Source organism: Pteropus medius, unplaced genomic scaffold, assembly GCF_902729225.1.
Source record: "Pteropus medius unplaced genomic scaffold, Ma_sr-lr_union100, whole genome shotgun sequence".
NCBI lineage: Eukaryota > Metazoa > Chordata > Mammalia > Chiroptera > Pteropodidae > Pteropus > Pteropus medius.
Window position 1 is genome coordinate 3,567,235 of NW_024349222.1, and position 19,899 is coordinate 3,587,133.

The window sequence follows — 19,899 nt, forward strand, 5'->3', positions numbered from 1 at the left end:
GTAATTATTTCTCCATGACTGGACATTGCTGTTTTTCAATATTTCAATATATTAAATAATATAATAAAATGCATCTTTGATGTTTAAAGTTATAATTTCATTCCAATTTGAGAAAATATTACTATCATCAGCATGTTTACTGGACAGAGTTTTCTTAGAAAATGATTAACTGTCTAAGAATAAAAATTGTATTTACTCATCTCTGTGTCCTCAGCTCTCCCTTGCACATAGAAGGTAACTAGTATGTGTTTATTGTGTTAAATTGAATATACTTTCCTCTTTGATAGTTTACCACTCTTTTTTTTTTTTTTTGGAGGTAATTCAAGCAACCAGTTGTTAGCCATTAGTTACTAAAATAAAGGAAAGTCCCTAAATGTCTACTAATGTTAGAGGCTAAGATTTATGAGTGTCTTGAGATGTAAAGAATTTCATGTTCTTGCTTAGACTAATCCAGTGCCTGTAGATTGCCTATCCCTGGTAATGACTATTTACATCAGGAAAGGTTTTTGGTTTGCTCTATAACTATTTTTTAAAAGCTGCATTTTGCTTTCACTTTAACCATCCTAAAAGTAGCTAGAAAAATGATAAAATTTGTAGCACCTAGGATTCTAATAAATGAGAATTTCAGATGCAATTCTCTATCTGGCGAAGATGGTTACATCAATAAACGCCAAAGTTGAAACATGTGGCAAAATATAATTGTCTTTGTTTCTCTAATGTGTTAAAAAAAAAAAATGTTGAACGTGAAACTGCAGCAGTGATATTTTAGGTAGACAGTAGTTTTCCAGATGCCTACAATTCTTTCTGGAATAACTTAAATAGAAGCTTAAATATGTCCATAATACTAGATTAATATTTAATAACAATTTATATTTATTTTGGCAGAGAATTGCTAGCTACTTACCAAACCTACTTGCTCGTCCTCATAGAAACATATTTAAACTACATTTCCCAGCCTCCCTTGCAATCAGATGTGCCAGCATGACTGGGTTCTGGCTAACGTTGTACAGGCAAAAATTATGAGTGCTATTGTCAGGTCTGGTTCATGAAAAATCTTGCCCATAATCCTCTTTGTCTTTTTTCCATATGGAGTGGAGAGGACTTCAAAGATCTAGAAGAGGGTGGAGCCACAATATACAGAGGCACAAGTCCCTCAGTGTCTTTATGGAACAGAAATAATAAAGTACTGGTTTAAGCCACTGAAATGTAATGGTTTAGCTATTACAAAAGCTGGAAGAAATTTATATTTGTTCAATTCCAGAGTGTTCCAGAAGGGATTTAAAATAGCTATCTTGTCGGAACAGATTTAAACAAGGAAGAAGGTAAAATGTCTAGGTGCCTTCAGCACCAACTAATTAAAACCAGGTAATCGCCAGAGAGATTCATTCATGAATACTCACACTTCAAAGAGTCCAATCTTCACAGAATAGATAAAAATTCAGGAATCTTCAGAGGAAACTACTTAACAGAATTCTACTTTATTTGATCTTATTTTTTCCAAGTAAAATTTAACAGTCTTATGAAAGAGAAATAGTTGTCCTCTGTGGCCAGACTTTTCACAGAGATTGGCCTTGGTGGGTCTGAGCAATTTCTGCAGAAAGGCAAACATCCTTTTTTTCTTTTTTTTTTTTTTTTACTCCAAAGGGAGACACATATTTCATAGCTTTTTATAACTATCTTCAGAGGAATTGGAGTAACTTATTAATGGGAATTTTTGCCCTCGGTTGTGGTTACCTCGGTTTTCTCATTTGTACTATGAAATATTCACCAGGACTTAATATCTACCTTGATAGACTAACTCAGTGTTTCCAAACTGCCTAGGACATGACTATATCAGGAAAAGTTTTTAGCACTCTCTTCAGTTGAAAGATATTATGTCTAAGAGACATCATTTTCAGTATTTCCATTTCCCTAAATTAAAATAATGTAACAGCTATGTATAGAGCATTGACTTTATATATACTATCAAATTTTATTCTCACAATAACCCTGTAGGATAGTTACTATTCTCATTTTAGAGGTAAGAACACAGAATAAGAGAGGGTTAAGATTTAAACATATTTTATCACTGCATATCTATAGTCTTATCTATTACCTTATATTGTCTTATACATTTGGAGCATTGTATATCACATTTGTGAGGCCATCAGCATCTTAAGCCAACTACCCTTTAATTAATAATATTAATTTCAAAGAGATATGTCTCAAAGCTAGACAAAAAATACTTTCATCTATAAAAGGTTTAAGTAGAATAGGCATACTGTATGTCCAAGCATTTCTATGTAGGCCAAGAGGAGACTCAGAACTGTAGGAGAAGAGCAAATAATTTGCATTTCAAAGAGATCAAAATAAATACAAGAACAGAGGGCTCTCCAGTTTCAGGAAAGATTAAACAGAAACTATTAATTAATGATTTAGGACATGCTTTGCTAATTGTTTACTAGTCACTTGAATACAAAATGAACTCATGTTTTGAAGTAGATACAGTCCAGTGGAAAGCTGATTCAAAACCATGAAAAAAGATACCGAAGCATAGCCCAGAGGGAAGATGAGGAAATTTTAGGGTTTTTTTTCCCCTATTTCTAAAAGGAAGCATTACTATATTAAAAAATTTATTTTAAAAAAAGTTATAGGTGCTATCCGAGATGAGTTATATTCCATGATAAGAAATAATGGAAGAAGTGCAGGGGAAAGGTTCAGAGCTCTGCCTTTGAAGTGAAGAAAAAAAAAGAAAAAGAAAAAGAAAACCCTGCATAGAAATTTTGGATCTATTACTGACTAGGGCTAACCTTAGACAAATGACTCAACAAGCAAAAAGGGTGCTTCCCCCTTCTCCTGAAGTCAAGAGATAAGTGCTTGTGGAATCCTTCATAGCTTTCCACAAAGGGCACATCATGACTTTTGTCTGACTTCTTGGACAACGTAGAGAACAAATATGAAGTCAGTTAGCCTCCTTTGTGGGAAAGTAAAGGAAGTTGAGGTTATACCACGACTGTTCTGAATTGACAGGATTTTCAGGCCAAATGAATGTTCACCATGCCAAATGAAGGCAACATGCATGAAAGAGCCAGTATGAGAGTTGTCCTAGGTCTTTTCAATAATGCCACCTTAGAGGGTAATGGGACCTCAGCAAATATTACCTGGAGGTGAGTATTCCTAGGGACTGGAGAACGACTACTCAACAAACCAGAATAGAGATTCATGATCCAGATCAAGGAAACTACCCATGAGAGATCCCTTGATGATGGGCCCCCTAAAGCCCCCAGATATTGCCACACTAAAAGAATCAGCTTTAATATCTGCCAGTCCCAGAGAACACTTATCTAGGACAGTTCCAGTTAAACAAGAACTTTCCTGATCTCCTTTACCTCTTAATAATTTATAAAGAGATAATAGAGGGAGAAAATTAAGATGTTATTTGACTACATCTATTGAGTCCTGCTTGTTCAATTTACTAGTTGTATGACCATCTTATACCAATTTTATTGCATCAAGTTATAGTAACATCTCATTTTCATGCAGAATTAGATGTTACAATCTAACATTATATAGGCTTCAATCCAAATGATATTTACAAACCTTTAATAGTCTCTATCCAAGTAACTATAGAAATCAAAATGCTATCTGCAATTGTTTACAGAAATGGTGATCAGCATATGGTTAATTGAGAGGTATTTACAATGATGAGTATCTGTTTACCTACCTGCATGACCTACTGAGTAATTTTATCATTACATTTAAAATTTTCTTATAAAACCCATTGGATGCTCTTCAAATCTGGTTTTCATGTTCACTGTTTCCATTTTTATTTTCATTTTGAATGTCCTTCAAGTTGAGCCTTAATTTTGAAAGTTTCTATTTCTTCCTTACAAAAATGAGTAGGAAGAAAAAGATGAAAATATAATGTTTTGAAGAGTAACTGGAAATCATATAGAAAGATAAATTTTATTCTGTAGAAAGACAAATACAATGTTTCCTGCCAGGCAGGGGACATGGGAGTTCAATCTCAAGTTCTCTTGGGTCTTTCAAAGAACTTAGGTAACCCTAGTGACTTTCAAATCTTGCTTACACTAAAATTTATATCTCTTAGTTTTCAAATGGTTTATACAACTTTCACAACCCTTCATTATCTGAGTTAGGCACAGACCAGTAATTTCTGAGTTTAGACACCTAGAAATTATAACCTCATATATATTTTGGATACTTTTATTCATTAAATCCTTTACTACCCCCCCCCACCTCCACCCCCACCTACCTCATCACTCAGCTCTCTCCATTTGGGAAATAGTTTTGCTGAAAAAAAAAAAATCTCACATTAGCTAGTGTGAAGGTTTAAAGAGATTTTTGTGCTATCCATTTATTGTTTTGTGCCCTTGTTCAGTTGCCAGTCAGAGAACTAAATTAATCACAGAATTCCCAGGCTAAGCAATTTATCATTACTTTATCATCCATCAAAGCAGCTGTATCTCTTCTAAACTTTCTTTTTAAACAACATACAACAACCATCACCTCTTTCCTTTCTCATGTTTTTTGAAATGATGCCTATCTGAAACTCCATTCTACCAATCTATTCCTCCTCATCACTGCATCATTCATTTGAAGACTTCCTTAGGTGTTCTCCTAATCTATCCTCTGAGGAAATCCTTGTCTTTCTTCAACATACTTTTTGTTCTGCTGGATATTGCTCAACAAACCAAACCATTATCACATTAAAAAATTATAATAATGGCAGCTGTTATTTATGTGCTAGGCACCTTACAAATAGCACCTGTAATCCTCATGTTTATTCTGCTTTATTATCACAAACTAACAGAGGAGACAATGAGAATCATAGACGTTATCATCCTACTCATGTCCCACAGCTAATAAATATCAAACTCAGAATTTGAGCCAGGTATTTCTGAGTCCAAATTTTCGCAGTTTTATTCTTCCACATTGCTCCTTTAAGTCCATTTCCTGAATTTGTTTGTGTTTCTTTCACTAACAGAATGGGCTCTAAAATAAGTACCCAGCGCTCAAAAAGTATAAGTATGGAAATATCCAACTTCACATGCTACATTTAAAAAGGTACTACTAGTCATTGTGCCTGAGAGTCCCTTTGATCAGAATCAACAGAAAGTCCCTAGTCAGCTCCCTACAGGTTTTAGTTTCCTGCTTTGTTCTTAATAAAACGAAGTTCATCTTGTCAAACCTTGGTCACAGTCAGACATTATGAGAAAGCTTTGATTGTACGACTTCTGCTGACAGTGAAAGCTAAATGAAGTCAGCAGTTTGCCCTTCTAGACTAAAACTGAGAAATATTTGTGATGAGAATAATAAAGCACAACCTTTCTACACAGTTTCCAGACATCAAAAAACTATGATGAGATATGGCCCCAAATTATCTAGTTCTGCCTAGCTCAGATATAAGGAGAATGGGAAAAGTATTCCAGATCTGAAGGGAGCTTCTCTGCTGCCTGCTTACTGAGCACTTATCCATCTTTCTTTTTCTTTTCTTTTTTCTTTTTTTTTTTTTGTAATGGTCCTCTACTTTGACTGGAATGAAAATAATCAATTTCTAAGGGAAATAAATACTAGATACTATCCACCTAAGTTGAGCTCTTTTCTGGTTAAGTTGCAGCCATGATTGAATTAGATACAGTCATTTCTGTGATAGATACACTCAAAGCCAGATTAAGGGATTTAAGTAATAAATGTTCCCTAAATCATTACTGAAATAAATCAGAAATAGAATGCCAGTTATCTCCTTGTCTATAATATGTAGATTGAACAAACACGGCCAGCAAAGACTATACTCTGCAGGGGAATCTATTTTAAAAAATCTCACTCTTTACTATCAACTTAAAATAAACTGAAGTACAGAGTATGTAATAAAACTTTTATCTTGGACATAGTCATATAATTGTAATAGAAAATATATTTTCCCTGCCTTACCAAAGAAATACTAAAATGTATTTGAAAATATTTTCAGGGAGTATAAAACCATTAATCCACCTAAGGAACCCACACTTCTTGGTCCAGTGATGGACATATTTGAGAAAACCAGGAACTCCTCATTTTGCTACTGTTCTTAAGCATGTCATCTTAGCGAATGACAGCAGATCCCATGTAGTTGACAAAAGGGTAGAAATCATCTTTGCCTCTTCCTCTACTCACAGTCGATCCATACCTGAAACATTTCTATTCTGCTTCAAAATACCTCTCGAATCTATCCATTTACCCAAGCCTACTCCTATAACCCTGATCAAGACCACTCTTCTCCTGGTTTGAATTAAAGCAACAGCTTCCTGAGTTTCTAGCTTCACATTTTACCCTCCTGCAAGTCTATTTTTCATGCCGTACTCAGATTAATCTTCCCCGAATGTAAATCTGATTATATCACTCTTTAGCGTAAAAGATTTTAATGGCTTGTCTTTGCCCTCAGGACAAAGTGCAAACAGCTTATCACAATTTACAAATCCCTTGTAGATCATTCCCCTAATTATCTCTTTAGCCTCTATTCTCTCCATTTCTCTCCTGTTTTTGCTCCAACTATGTGGACTACTTTAATTCCCCCATCACAGAGTGTTCTCCATAATTTCCATGTCTTTGCATACACTGTTCTCTTTGCCTAGAACACACTATACCTCTCTCCACAGAGACTGGGGTCATGTGGTAAATAGAAATATACTGTTACAAGGCTACTATATATTTTACCTGAAACAATTTGATAATAACTCTAAGTAGACTGTGATAAAGATGTACACCGTAATCCCTAGAGCAACAAATAAAAAGTAATGCAAATAAATATATATAGAAAATCAAAAGAGGAATTGAAATGCAATACTAAAAACCAATTGATTAAAACAGGATAAGACAAGAAAGGAACAAAAAATATGAGCAATAGACAAAGAAAAATGGCATATCCAGATGTAACTATATTAGTAATTATATTTGGTTTAAATGGGCAAAGCAATCTCACAAAAAGCAAAGATTGCAGAGATCATCAGACTGATTCAAAAGCAAGATCTGGGCACCTACTGTCTATAGCTCTTTAACTACAAAGAGACAAACATGTTGAAAGTAAAAAAATGAAAAAAGTTATACCATGAAAACATTAAGCTTAAGAAAGCTAGAGTGACTATATTAATCATTGAAAATGACCTGAAGTCAAAGAGTATCACTAGAGACAAAGATGGACTCTTTCTAATGGTAAAAGAAATTGAACATGTGCTTACTGTTAGAGCTTCAAAATATGAAACAAAGACCTACATCACTTAGGAAAATATAGACAAATTTACATCCATAGCTAGAGATTTTAACAGATATCTCTTGGTAATCGATAGAATAGCTTTGAAAAAATTAATAAGGATTTGGAAAATCTGAACAACACAACCATATTAACCTTAATGACTTTTATAGACCATTACACTCCAAAACAGCACATACACATCTATTTCAAGTGCACACGAATGGTCACCAAGATTGATTACATGCTGGTCCATAAAACAATCTCAGTAGATTTCAAAAGACTGAAATTTTGCAGAGTATGTTCTCTGACCACAACAGAATTAAATTAGAAATAAACAATAAGACTTTAGAAAAGACCTAAATACTTAGAAATAAGGTAAGTCAAACCCAAACCATCCATGATTCAAAAAAGGAAGCACAAATTAGAAAAATGTCTTGACTAGAATAACTTTTAAAATATATATTAAAATTTGTGAAATATAGTTAAGCAATGCTTGGGGGATATTTACAGTTTTAGAAGTTTATATTAGAGAAGAAAGATCTAAAATCAATGATCTAAGGTTTTACCTTAGGAAGATAAAAAATAATAAAAGAGCAAACTAAACCCAGATGAACCTGTACCAAACATCTATGTATATTAAATTGTTTCCTTAAGATACATTTCAAGGGGGAAAAAAAGAATCATAAGATGTACCTGCTTTTGGAGGTGGTGGATGTATTTATAGTATAGCTTGTATTGATTTTACAGATGTATACATATCTACAAATTCAAGTTGTATACATTGAATATGCATAGCTTTTTGTATGTCAATCATACCTCAATAAAATGGTTTTAAAAAATAAAAATAAAAAAATGATTCAAAGAGATAAACATGTTGCTATTTAACATGTAGATTTAAATTTAATATATTAACTTCCTGAAGGTTGTACCAGTTTGTTTCTTCCATCAGTTCCTTCTGCCCTTGTTAATTCTGGGTAAAAATAATTATTGAACTCTCAATCTGACAGGCAAAACTGATATACCCATACTGTTTCATTTGCATTTCTTTGCTTACTAGTGAAGCTGATGATCTTTTCATTTATTAGCTGCTTTTAGTTTTTATTATTTTTACCTATTTTTCTTATTGATTATTAAGAGCTGTTTAATATTATCTTTAATCCCTTATATCAGTCTAAAATATATTCTTCAGTTTAACAATTGCCTTTGTGTGAGCGTCTGTGCTATTTATTTACACTATTATTTTTAAATGCATAAAATTGAATAAATGGTTTTCTTTTATGATTTCCAGCTTTAGCCATAGAAAATGCATTTTAACTCTATTATAAAATTTTTTAATTTTCTTCTAGTACCTTTTTTTCTTGAATTTTAATTCTTAATTCACTTGAAATTTAATTTTACTGGAACAAAGGAAATTGATGTGCAACTTTTCTCACTAAGTATCTATCCAGTTATAGACAATCATTTATATTTTTCTCACTGAATTAAAATGCCAGCTTTTACACATACAGACTTTTAAAATACACTTAGATATAATTCCTTATCCTTTTCCCTGACTGTATATTTTTGTGTCAGTATCATGCTGTTTCAAATTATAGTGTTACAACTTACATTTAAATATCTTGTAGGGCAAGTTTGTTTTCCTTACTATTTTTAATGTTTCAGATTATTCTCATATTTATATTCTTTCAAATAAACTTTAGAATTTTTCAGATCCAAAACTATATGTAATATATGTACTTATTGAGAAAAAAATTGTCTATATAATATCAAATCTTTCTAATAAAATACATAATATATCTCTCTTTTTGGTAAATTTTGTCTTATTCTACATATTTCTTGCTAATTTTATTCTAAGGAATTTGATTTCTTTTCAGAGATGTGACATCATTTTTTACAATAATATTTTCTGTTTTATACATATGACAAAAAAATTTATATTTTATAACATGTTAATTTACTTATTCTCCTATTCTAAAAATTTTCAGTTGATTTCCTTTGATTTTTAAGACAGATCTTAATTTGATCTATAAACAATAATAGTTTTACCACATCTTTTCCAATAATTATAACTTTTATGTTCCTATATAATTGATTTTGCTAGTGCTTTCTGTGTCTTTGCCTTGCTTCTATATTTTGGGAGCATTTTTTCTAGTTATTCACCATTAAGGTTGATCCTAGTTTGTTTGTTTATTTGTTTTTTTAAGGTAGATTTGTTTAGAGGTAGAATAGCTATCCGTATAGACATAGAGATATATGTAAACGCCATGATTGGAGAATTGTACTCTTATTAATTGTTCTTTTACAATTCAGAAGTGAACACTGAAGTTTATCAAACACTTTGTTACCTAAAAATATTGTTTTAATCTTACCTCGCATAAGATATGGTGTTTGGATGTGTACCCCTGGGGATCTCAGATTGAGAAGCACAGCTCAAGACCACACCTCTTGTTAATCAGTTGAGCAGTAACTTCATGTCTGCTTAACTATATACATTTAAAAAATACTCATATCTGATCTCATTCAATACCTATTTAATTTCAGTTAACAGGTTCACTGGGTTTGAATTTGCATCCAAAAGAATGAAAGTTCATTTATTATTTAAAAACATGTTTCTTTAATATTATGATTCTTCCCATTCTTCAATATTTAACCTAAAAACTTAAAGCATTTTCATTGTCATAGCTATTTTGGTGCCTTGATTTGGCCTCATCCCTGTGTTAAACACACAGAATACAGGGAGATTTTGAGGATCTTTTTGTTTACCTCAAAAAAATTATTTCATAAATCAAAATTTCCTGAATTCTAAAAGAGGTATGCCTTCGAAGGTTTTTTTAAATACCAAAAAAAAAAAAAAAAAAAAAATTATACATGTAAGAAAAAAGTCTCAACCTCTTACATGAAACAGAACTGTGATTTGTCCTTTGAACCTAAGGGCTTGATGTTGAATGGAGCTTATATTAGCATCGTTTTGAACACAGGATGATCTCTCAAACATTAGAGATGCAGACACTGATTCAAACTGGATAGGTTTCATCTTAGTCACTGACCTCTACTTTTGTCATTTGAGTTCAAAATACAGCCTTTCGTGAAATGTATCGTGCTTTGCCTCACAGTCTGTGACGGACACTGCATTAGTTTCTTTAGAGCTGTCAAATACTGCAATTGTTGTAACTCTAGGAAGCTATAATTATCATCCCCATTATCACCATTTTATAGCCAAAAAAAACTCAAGTGCAGGGTGATAAAGTAACTTATCCAAAATCGTGTAGCAATAATGGCAACTCTCAGGTTTAAGTCCAGATCTGTATGATGACAAATCCAGAGTCCTTTCCATTGTACTTGCTGCCTTATTTATGTCCCTTTACTTCTCCATGACCTAACTCGATTTCTCTTCCTCCCTCTTTTGCCCCTCCTCCTGCAGGCCCTTGACCAAGGTGTAGACTAAGAGGTGGAGTCATGCTTCATACGGCCATATCATGTTGGCAGCCATTCCTGGGTCTGGCTGTGGTGTTAATCTTCATGGGGTCCACCATTGGCTGCCCTGCTCGCTGCGAGTGCTCTGCCCAGAACAAATCTGTTAGCTGCCACAGAAGGCGGTTGATCGCCATTCCAGAGGGCATTCCCATCGAGACCAAAATCTTGGACCTCAGCAAGAACAGACTGAAAGGCATCAACCCTGAAGAATTCATATCATATCCTCTACTAGAGGAGATAGACTTGAGTGACAACATCATTGCCAATGTGGAACCAGGAGCATTTAACAACCTCTTTAACCTGCGTTCCCTCCGCCTAAAAGGCAATCGCCTAAAGTTGGTCCCTTTAGGGGTATTCACGGGGCTGTCCAACCTCACCAAGCTTGACATTAGTGAGAATAAGATTGTCATCTTACTGGACTACATGTTCCAGGATTTGCATAACCTGAAGTCTCTAGAAGTGGGGGACAATGACTTGGTTTATATATCACACAGGGCCTTCAGTGGGCTGCTTAGCTTGGAGCAGCTCACCCTGGAGAAATGCAACCTAACAGCAGTACCAACAGAAGCCCTCTCCCACCTCCGCAGCCTCATCAGCCTGCATCTGAAGCATCTCAATATCAACAGTATGCCCGTGTATGCCTTTAAAAGATTGTTCCACCTGAAACATCTAGAGATTGACTATTGGCCTTTACTGGATATGATCCCTGCCAATAGCCTCTATGGTCTCAACCTCACATCTCTCTCGATCACCAATACCAACCTGTCCACTGTACCCTTTCTTGCCTTTAAACATCTGGTATATCTGACCCACCTTAACCTCTCCTACAATCCCATCAGCACTATTGAAGCAGGGATGTTCTCTGACCTGATCCGCCTTCAGGAGCTTCATATAGTGGGGGCCCAGCTCCGTACCATTGAGCCTCACTCCTTCCAAGGGCTCCGCTTCCTTCGTGTGCTCAATGTGTCTCAGAACCTACTAGAAACTTTGGAAGAGAACGTCTTCTCCTCCCCTAGGGCTTTGGAGGTCCTGAGCATTAATAACAATCCACTGGCCTGTGACTGCCGTCTCCTTTGGATCCTGCAGCGGCATCCCACTCTGCAATTTGGCGGCCAGCAGCCCATGTGTGCTGGCCCAGATACTATTCGTGAGAGGTCATTCAAGGATTTCCATAGCACTGCCCTTTCTTTTTACTTTACCTGCAAAAAACCCAAAATCCGTGAAAAGAAGTTGCAGCATCTGTTAGTGGATGAAGGGCAGACGGTCCAGCTAGAATGCAGTGCTGATGGTGACCCTCAGCCTGTGATTTCCTGGGTGACACCTCGGAGGCGTTTTATCACCACCAAGTCCAACGGAAGAGCCACTGTGTTGGGCGATGGCACCCTGGAAATCCGCTTTGCCCAAGATCAAGACAGCGGGATGTACGTTTGCATTGCTAGCAATGCTGCTGGGAATGACACCTTCACAGCCTCCTTAACTGTGAAAGGATTCACTTCAGACCGCTTCCTTTATGCGAACAGGACCCCTATGTACATGACCGACTCCAATGACACCATTTCTAATGGCACCAATGCCAATACATTTTCTCTGGACCTTAAAACAATATTGGTGTCTACAGCCATGGGCTGTTTCACATTCCTAGGAGTGGTTTTATTTTGTTTTCTCCTCCTTTTTGTGTGGAGCAGAGGGAAAGGCAAGCACAAAAACAGCATTGACCTTGAGTATGTGCCCAGAAAAAACAATGGTGCTGTTGTTGAAGGGGAGGTGGCTGGACCCAGGAGGTTCAACATGAAAATGATTTGAGGGTCTACCACTTACACGATCATTTCTGTGTCACTGTCGGTATCCAGTAGGACAGCCTGGCACAGCAAATTACTAGGTTAAAAAGGCAGCTTAGTGTAGCTGCTCCTGTGTCAAAGCAAGGTCCATGGAAGCAGGAGGACTTCGTATGGAGACTCTCCATCTAAAGGCAGGCAGGCATGTGTCAAAGCCCTTCACACAGTGGGATTCTAATTGTTTGCATTGCAAATATTGGCATTCTGGGGATCTCAGTAATGAACCTGAACCTTTGGCTCATGCTCATGGACAGTTATTCAACATTTTCTACCACTGCAGAAACAAAAGAAAAAAGTTAAAAGGAACAACCTACAATGTAGGATTTACTTGTTAAAAAGACACATTTGTCTAAAACATACTCTACAGAAAAATTTGTATCTATAATTATCATTTGTTAAATCCTTGCATCATATCATATTGTTGGTTCAACACAACAAGGAAATCAATATATTCTTTACTCTTTTTTGAAACATATATGCTGTATATGTTTTAAAGCAATATGAATGAGAGGTTGTGCTTTTAGTTACTCACCATCATAAATCCAAGTGTGATTTCGCCTTCCTTTACATACAAATAACCCTGACTAGATCCCCGGAGTTGTGGGCAGAGATATGTTGAAAGACGCATTTATCTGATGTAGGATGCCAAGAAACAGGACCCAAGGGAAAACTGCTCAACTCTGTTAACTTCTGTTACTATAAATAAAGGCATGTGCCTAGTTTTGATACAGAATGGAATATTTTTTATACTTGTGATATCACATTGGACCAGTTTACTGTAACAAAGCCCTTGGTTTCTCCAGAAGGTGGTACGCCACTATCTGTAAAATGCAAGGTAGGTGTTAAGAATGAAAATGATCCATTTTACAACAACTTGATTTTACTTTCATCAGTTGGTACTCGTGGGTTAACAGAAAATGGTAGAGGATATAATTGTTACATATAGTCATAGGGTAATATTCACCTCATAGCTAAGATCAGGAATTCAGATGTTCAAAAGCGCTCTGGGTAAGTTCTTCTCAGATGCCAACAAAAACCAGGGTGATCCATGCCTAACACAATATTAGTGCAACTAAGAATCTGTTTAAAACATGATAGCTGCCTGTAGGCTGGATTGCTGCCGAAGGAAATGTCTAGCCACTCTGATGTTGTCCATTCAGATACTGTACACAGAGCATTACCTTGAATTCACAGCAACTTCAGGGTTTCGCTCTGCTTCCTTACCAAGCAGATAATTGGCTTTTATTTGGAAAATTATTCTGCATAGACCAAGAGGAATCTCTTATTTTTAAAGAGGTGAGGAGAAACAAGGTGGGTTAAAAAACACTTACCAATTTATTTTCTCTAATGAGAAAAAAAATAAGATAATACCCCTAAATTTTGTTAAACTGTGCTGACACTTTTACTCCTCTAATCCAAGGATATTTGCCCAACTTGATTTGTATTAATGATCGTTACTCAAAGTTAAAACATTATAGTTTAAAAGGGTGGCGGGGCGGGCATGCCATTGCCACCAGTGATCTAGTTCAAATGAGAAATGAGACATGATTCCATTTGGCTAAATTTTGAATGAATGGTTTCCAAAGCATATACATTCGTATGATATGAAAAAAGCATTGAATATAGACTATATTCATGAAATGTGATCTGTTTAATCAGTATAGAACAGATAGGAAATTTCTATACTTTGCACATTTTGAGAGGGACCTGAAAATGAGCCCCCTTTCACATAGCATGTAAGCTGGGCTAGAAGGAGTTTGTTTCTTGACACATCAGATTAGAAGTTTGACTTTCAAAAAGTTAGCATTTGTTTTAATATTTAAAATTTTGAGCGACTTCAATAAAATTAAATTGCCCCAATAAAAAAGTGACAAGTCCAGAAATTGTTTTGCCAATTGGATAGCAGCATGGTTAAACCTATTTCTCCATTAACAAATGGTAGAAAATGAAATGAGGAAAATTGAAGAATTGCCTATTTGGGTCATCTTTCAATTGACTTTCCTGATGTATATCACAGATCTTTTAGAAATTCATTTCCCATTTGTGGCAATTACTTTATATCTAACAATACAAATCAAGATGTGCTGTAAATTCTATCAAAATTCCAACTTGTGTGTAAAAGGAATGAGTTTCAAATTAAAACAAAAAAAAAGTGAAAAAATAGTCTTCCAAAAGTTAATAGAAAATACTTTATCTTAATTTTGCAACATCATATGGAGTAAGTACTTAACTAATTCTCCAACAACAAAAAAGGAACATTGAGCAATTGATAAAAGGGTTTTGTAATTTAACTGCTATTTTCTGTCAAAATAAAATTGACCAAAAAATAGCTTAGTCAAATGAAATTGGAAATAGTTAATCCACCATGAAAAGATTTAGTTTTAAAAAATTTAGTTGTTATCCCATTGGAAGAAGAGAGATTATACTCTCTCAGGGATGTCCATACTCTGATACATGGGAAAAGTTATTTAATATATTAATAAGCAATCTTCCAAAAAAAAGTCCTGTAGACTAATAAATTAGAAAAATGCTGCATTCTGTAACCACCTTCTGGAAGTTCAAAATCTATGAGCCAAATAAATCCTCTGAAAAGTCCTATAAACAAGAATTCTGTTTAATTTGTTTGCCTTGGGGGTTCTCCAACCTATTTGAGCATGACGCACTTCTTTTCATGTTGTAAATGTTAACATTTTGAAAAATGAATTCTGTGCAACCCATTCTGATCAATGGACTAAAGTACTCTTCTGAAGTATTCTTAAATCCAGTATTTCTAATAAAACTAAAATTACGTATTTGAATTGGGCTCCCATCAATTACAAAAAACATACCCCCATATGAATGATCTGATCATAAAAATATATTGGCCAATATTTCTAGGAGAATCGTCTACTTTCTTCCTGAAGCATCATAGTAATGGATTTATAGGTAATTGGCCACTTAATTTTCTACTTTCTCGCTATTGGTGTAAATCTTGAGTTCCTTTATGTATCTGCAATGTAGGTTCTAATCTTGGGTTCCATTGACTCTGGGACTCTAGTATACAGTTTCATAGCTTCAGATTATTTCTTCATTAGATCAAACTAGACCATGATGGAGATTAACATCTCAGACAAGCACATGGGCCAAATTTTCCCTTTAGTACTAATCTCTGAGTCATCATCTTAGAGAATTTGTTTCTAAGAAGAAATACAGTCTTTTAGCTCAGCATTTAGTTCTGGGTTGACCAGTTCTCTATCCGTGTATATTGAGCATTTTCAGGAAAGTATTTTCTCTAGATACTCAATCTCTAGAAGGAAAAATTCCCTGACTACAGCCCTAATGGTCTGAGACCACTGATCTATGTCCTCAAATGTCTGAAATACACATTACAGAATATGGTAACTCACCAAACAATTTAGCCTGATGTGTTCCTGGCAAAGGAATTTTGTTTTTTCCAAATTCTCAAGTTACATTCTTTAACCTCTTTCATTTTTACTGTATTTATAATTAGGAGCTTTCAAAATTTCTCAAATGTAAACCAAGTATTGATTGCCAAGAATTGTACTTTTTCGTTCCTGAGGACATTTGTTAGAACTCTGGTTTTGCTCAGACTCCTCAGAAATTTTGCTTATCACCAACTCCCCAGTAGTATAAAAACATTCAGAGTTTGCTCTTCAGTGTTTAAAATAGATTCCTTCCTCACTATTCTGTCAAATATTCTGTTCTGTTCTCAGAGAAGCTCAGGATTACAACATTCTATGACTTAAAAAAGGATTATTTAAATCTCACCTGCACTGAAGCCTGACTTTTGTCATTTTCTATGACTCAAGTAGAAACAAATACATTTATATATTAGAAGGTACAAAAGAGAGGATGTGATTTTGGAGAAGAAATTTGAATAGAACCCAGTGTAAATTAACTTACCCATCGAGGGTCTCCCTTCATCTCTATGCCAAGACATTTGTTTTAACTTTAGGGACTGTGCTCAGAAGCTGTTCGACAACACAGAATATGTCTTGAGGCTTTCTAAGAAAGAAAAAAAATACATCATTTTCAGCTTAGAAGGTTAAGACATACCAAGAGTTTAATGAAAGGTTGGATGGAGGATGAACCTTAGATCCATTTCAATCCTATTTCCTTTATTACTAATTTTTATAATTACCTACTAACTAAAGAAAAATTGGAGATTATGCTCTTAACTTTCATGGGTGTCTTTTTATACCTATCCCCTATGTCCTAGTAACTTTTATATAGTTTACATGAGCTATTCCAACTGGATTTTATGGCATGTGAACCTAGTAACAAAATCTTTGGGGCCAAAGCCATTCATTCTACTCAGTAATTTGGTAAATATCATCTTTATTACTGGGATTAAGGTCTTTGAAACTCCCCATTAGACATCATGTGCCTGGTTATTTCCATTGACTTTCCAACATTTTGCCTTAGAAGCTCCACCCTTCCTGATAAAATCTGTTATATTTTCTAATTGAGGAGTTTTGGAGTTATTCTGCCTTTATGAGTGGAAAGCCTTGAGGAATGAAATATCTGACTTGTTGATTTTAGAAGCACATGTTTTGATTAGGCAACAGAGGGCACTTCTTGGTTCTGTGACAAACACGACATGAATCTCTCAGCTACTCCTCCCTTAACACCTTCAAAAGCCATTCCCAAGAGAGCCTTCTTATTCTTACTCCAGCAAAAGTACAACAGGGAAAGAACAGCTTTACAACATAAATACACAAGATCAAAATGATAATTGATCTGTTATATTTAGCTAAGTTACCTAACAAAAACTAGGTCTAAGGGCCATAAGTCTAGTCTTGTAAAGGATAGCCATGTAAACTATACTTTAACAATTAATGACAGATTTTCAAATGTGAAGTTGGTTTATCTGTTTTGGAAACAATAAATGTAGCTGCACATTTTCTCAAAAAAAAAAAAAGTTAGCAAATGGAAACTGCTTATCTGATGTGAGTTTCTCAACAGATTTCCCAGTATAACATATTTGCAGGAAGGAAAAAAAAGACACGATTAAAAAGTTTACTTTTCTAAAACAGGCCTGGAGCTGATGTTTCTCTTTCAAAACCTGATCAAACCAAGCTTGCATGTGCCCCAGACTGCTTTTCTCCAGTTTGCCAAGGTCTTTCATACCTCTTTTCCTTCAGCCACCCCCATTTCCCTGGGGAACATCCTGAGGAGGAGGAAGAAAAGAACAGAGACCACTAACTCCCCTGAGACAGTCCACAGAGAGAGGAAAACTTACGTATTCGCCCACATTCCTGCCCCCTTTCCTGATACAATTGAAATGATCCCTCATTCTCCAGCTCTGCCTTACTCACCACTGTCACCTTCCAGCTGCTGCCATACCTAGTCAATGAATACTTTCTCCAGGGATAAGCCTTTCATTAGTACTCAAATTCTTGGGTAACTGTTAAACTGGAAATTGCTTTTTTCAAAAATCCCTCCAGCCTATCTCACATAACACTTTAAAAGTTAAGACTTACTATTCACATGATCACAAACTGACAGCAATCTGCAGGTTGAGTGATTCTGATTTTTTTCCTCTCTCTTCCAGAAGCAGGTGGGTTGATATAATGCCAGCCTTAAATAGAAGCATTATTTATAGCCTTAGCAGGATGAGAAAAGAGCTGGCATAATCAAGAGAGTCCTGCATATTTTAAGGACGGCTTTACTTTTAATATGCAAAATAGCCATTAGAAGACAACAAAAATGCAAATTTATATTCTACTAAATTGGTTAATGATAATAATTCCAATAAAGTTCAAAAGATAACTTTCCATATTGAAAATAAGTCAAAGATTTTGTACCTATTCTACAAGAGACAAAAAAAAAAAAGAAACTTGGTTGTCGTGTTAACTTTCTTCATTTTATTGCACACCTATTCTAAATTGTTTTAATATCTTTAATCTCCATTTCAACATAATCATTATAATCTACAATACCATGTAATTAACAAATAGTGATTAAACAGGAGATTGATTCAGACTTGCAAAAAAATTCTCCTAATCTTTACAATGTGTGTCTAGCAACACACTATGTGAAAGAAGGAAAAAGGAACTGAGTTGTGAACAAACTTTGTTTAGAGACTATTTGTAAGAAAACATGCTCTTTTCCTCCATAGTTATAAAATCAAGAGTATCACACACAAATGGGTTGCTTGAAACCCAAGTCACTTGTCTTCTTTCGTTTTCCATTTGGTGTGGAATGCCCCCAAATCATAATTAATTAAAAAGCTATTGTTTATATATACATATATAAATATGTGGGGGAGGGTGGTTTGATTTTTTTTTTAAGTGTTTAAAATGTAACTGTTTTAAACATTGATAAGCTTGAGCAAGAGGGGAAAAAAGAAACAGAATATGTGTCTGTGTTCTTCTTTAATGTCTTTTATCAAACCTTATTCTGGGAACATCCTATGATTGAATGTTACTAAACCAACAAACTACAATACTTTTTTTTAAATGCCTGTTAGCTTGTTTTTGTTCTCAAAAAATTAGTGCTAATGACAAAAGTATATTGATTTAGGTTTGTGTCTCATTGACTATCTGATTTATTGTTGTGGGCATGTTTTTATAACATGTAAAAATAATTTATGTTATTAATATGTAAAATAAGAGAACATGTTTTCTTTACTGATGTAAAGGGCTTAAGCGTCTGACATCTCAGTTAAATCCATTGAGGTATTATTAAGAAATGAAACATAATAAAAGACAATTGGAGTCATATATTAGAAAATAATTCCTTATTGAGAGAGATAGGTTATATGAGCCTTACAGGGAACATGAGGTTGTTTAAATATCTTTAGCACTGTTATTAGATCAAATAATAAACAAATAATCTTTAGTAAGAGAAGCAGCAGGTACAGTGGAATCTGATTCTAATGTGTGGTGGGTGGAGACCATTCAGAGAGGGATCAGAGGCCAGGCTATTAGCTTCCTCCTAGGCAAAATTACCAAGGGGCCACGGTTTGACCTGTGGGATATCGCAATCTGGGTAATATCAACCACGCTATAAAGACATGCCACTTTAGTGAAGACAAAACCTGTATTTGCAAAATTATCTCAAATGTATTTGACTTGGTTAATGAACAAGTAATGGTCATGACTTAAGGCATGAAATATATTTGAGCAAGAACTGAAGAGTTCAGCAAGTTATAATTACAACATCACCTAGTTTTTCACTCAGCCAATTATCAGTGATTCAAGATATCATGAAAGATAGGAAGACAAAAAAAAAAGAGAGAGAAATCTTTCATCTTTAGGCAAATTAGTAACAAGGGAAAGAGAAGGTTGTTTGGTGTTAAAGAAGAAAAGAAAATGTAAAAATTATCCTTGTGTAATATTTTTGTTGAGAGTAAAG

General features: G+C 34.7%; 1 protein-coding gene across 8 annotated transcripts in view; it reads left to right on the plus strand.

Moving 5' to 3' along the window:
• LINGO2 (leucine rich repeat and Ig domain containing 2) overlaps window positions 1-14,918 on the plus strand; it is a 1,089,314-nt gene extending 1,074,396 nt beyond the window's left edge. For all 8 annotated transcript variants that reach the window (XM_039880667.1, XM_039880666.1, XM_039880668.1 and 5 more), the window contains one exon: window positions 10,653-14,918. In XM_039880667.1, the coding sequence (XP_039736601.1) occupies window positions 10,688-12,508 (1,821 nt within the window). In that variant the 5' untranslated portion in view covers window positions 10,653-10,687 and the 3' untranslated portion in view covers window positions 12,509-14,918. The remainder of the gene's footprint in view (window positions 1-10,652) is intronic.
• Window positions 14,919-19,899: the final 4,981 nt, after the last annotated feature.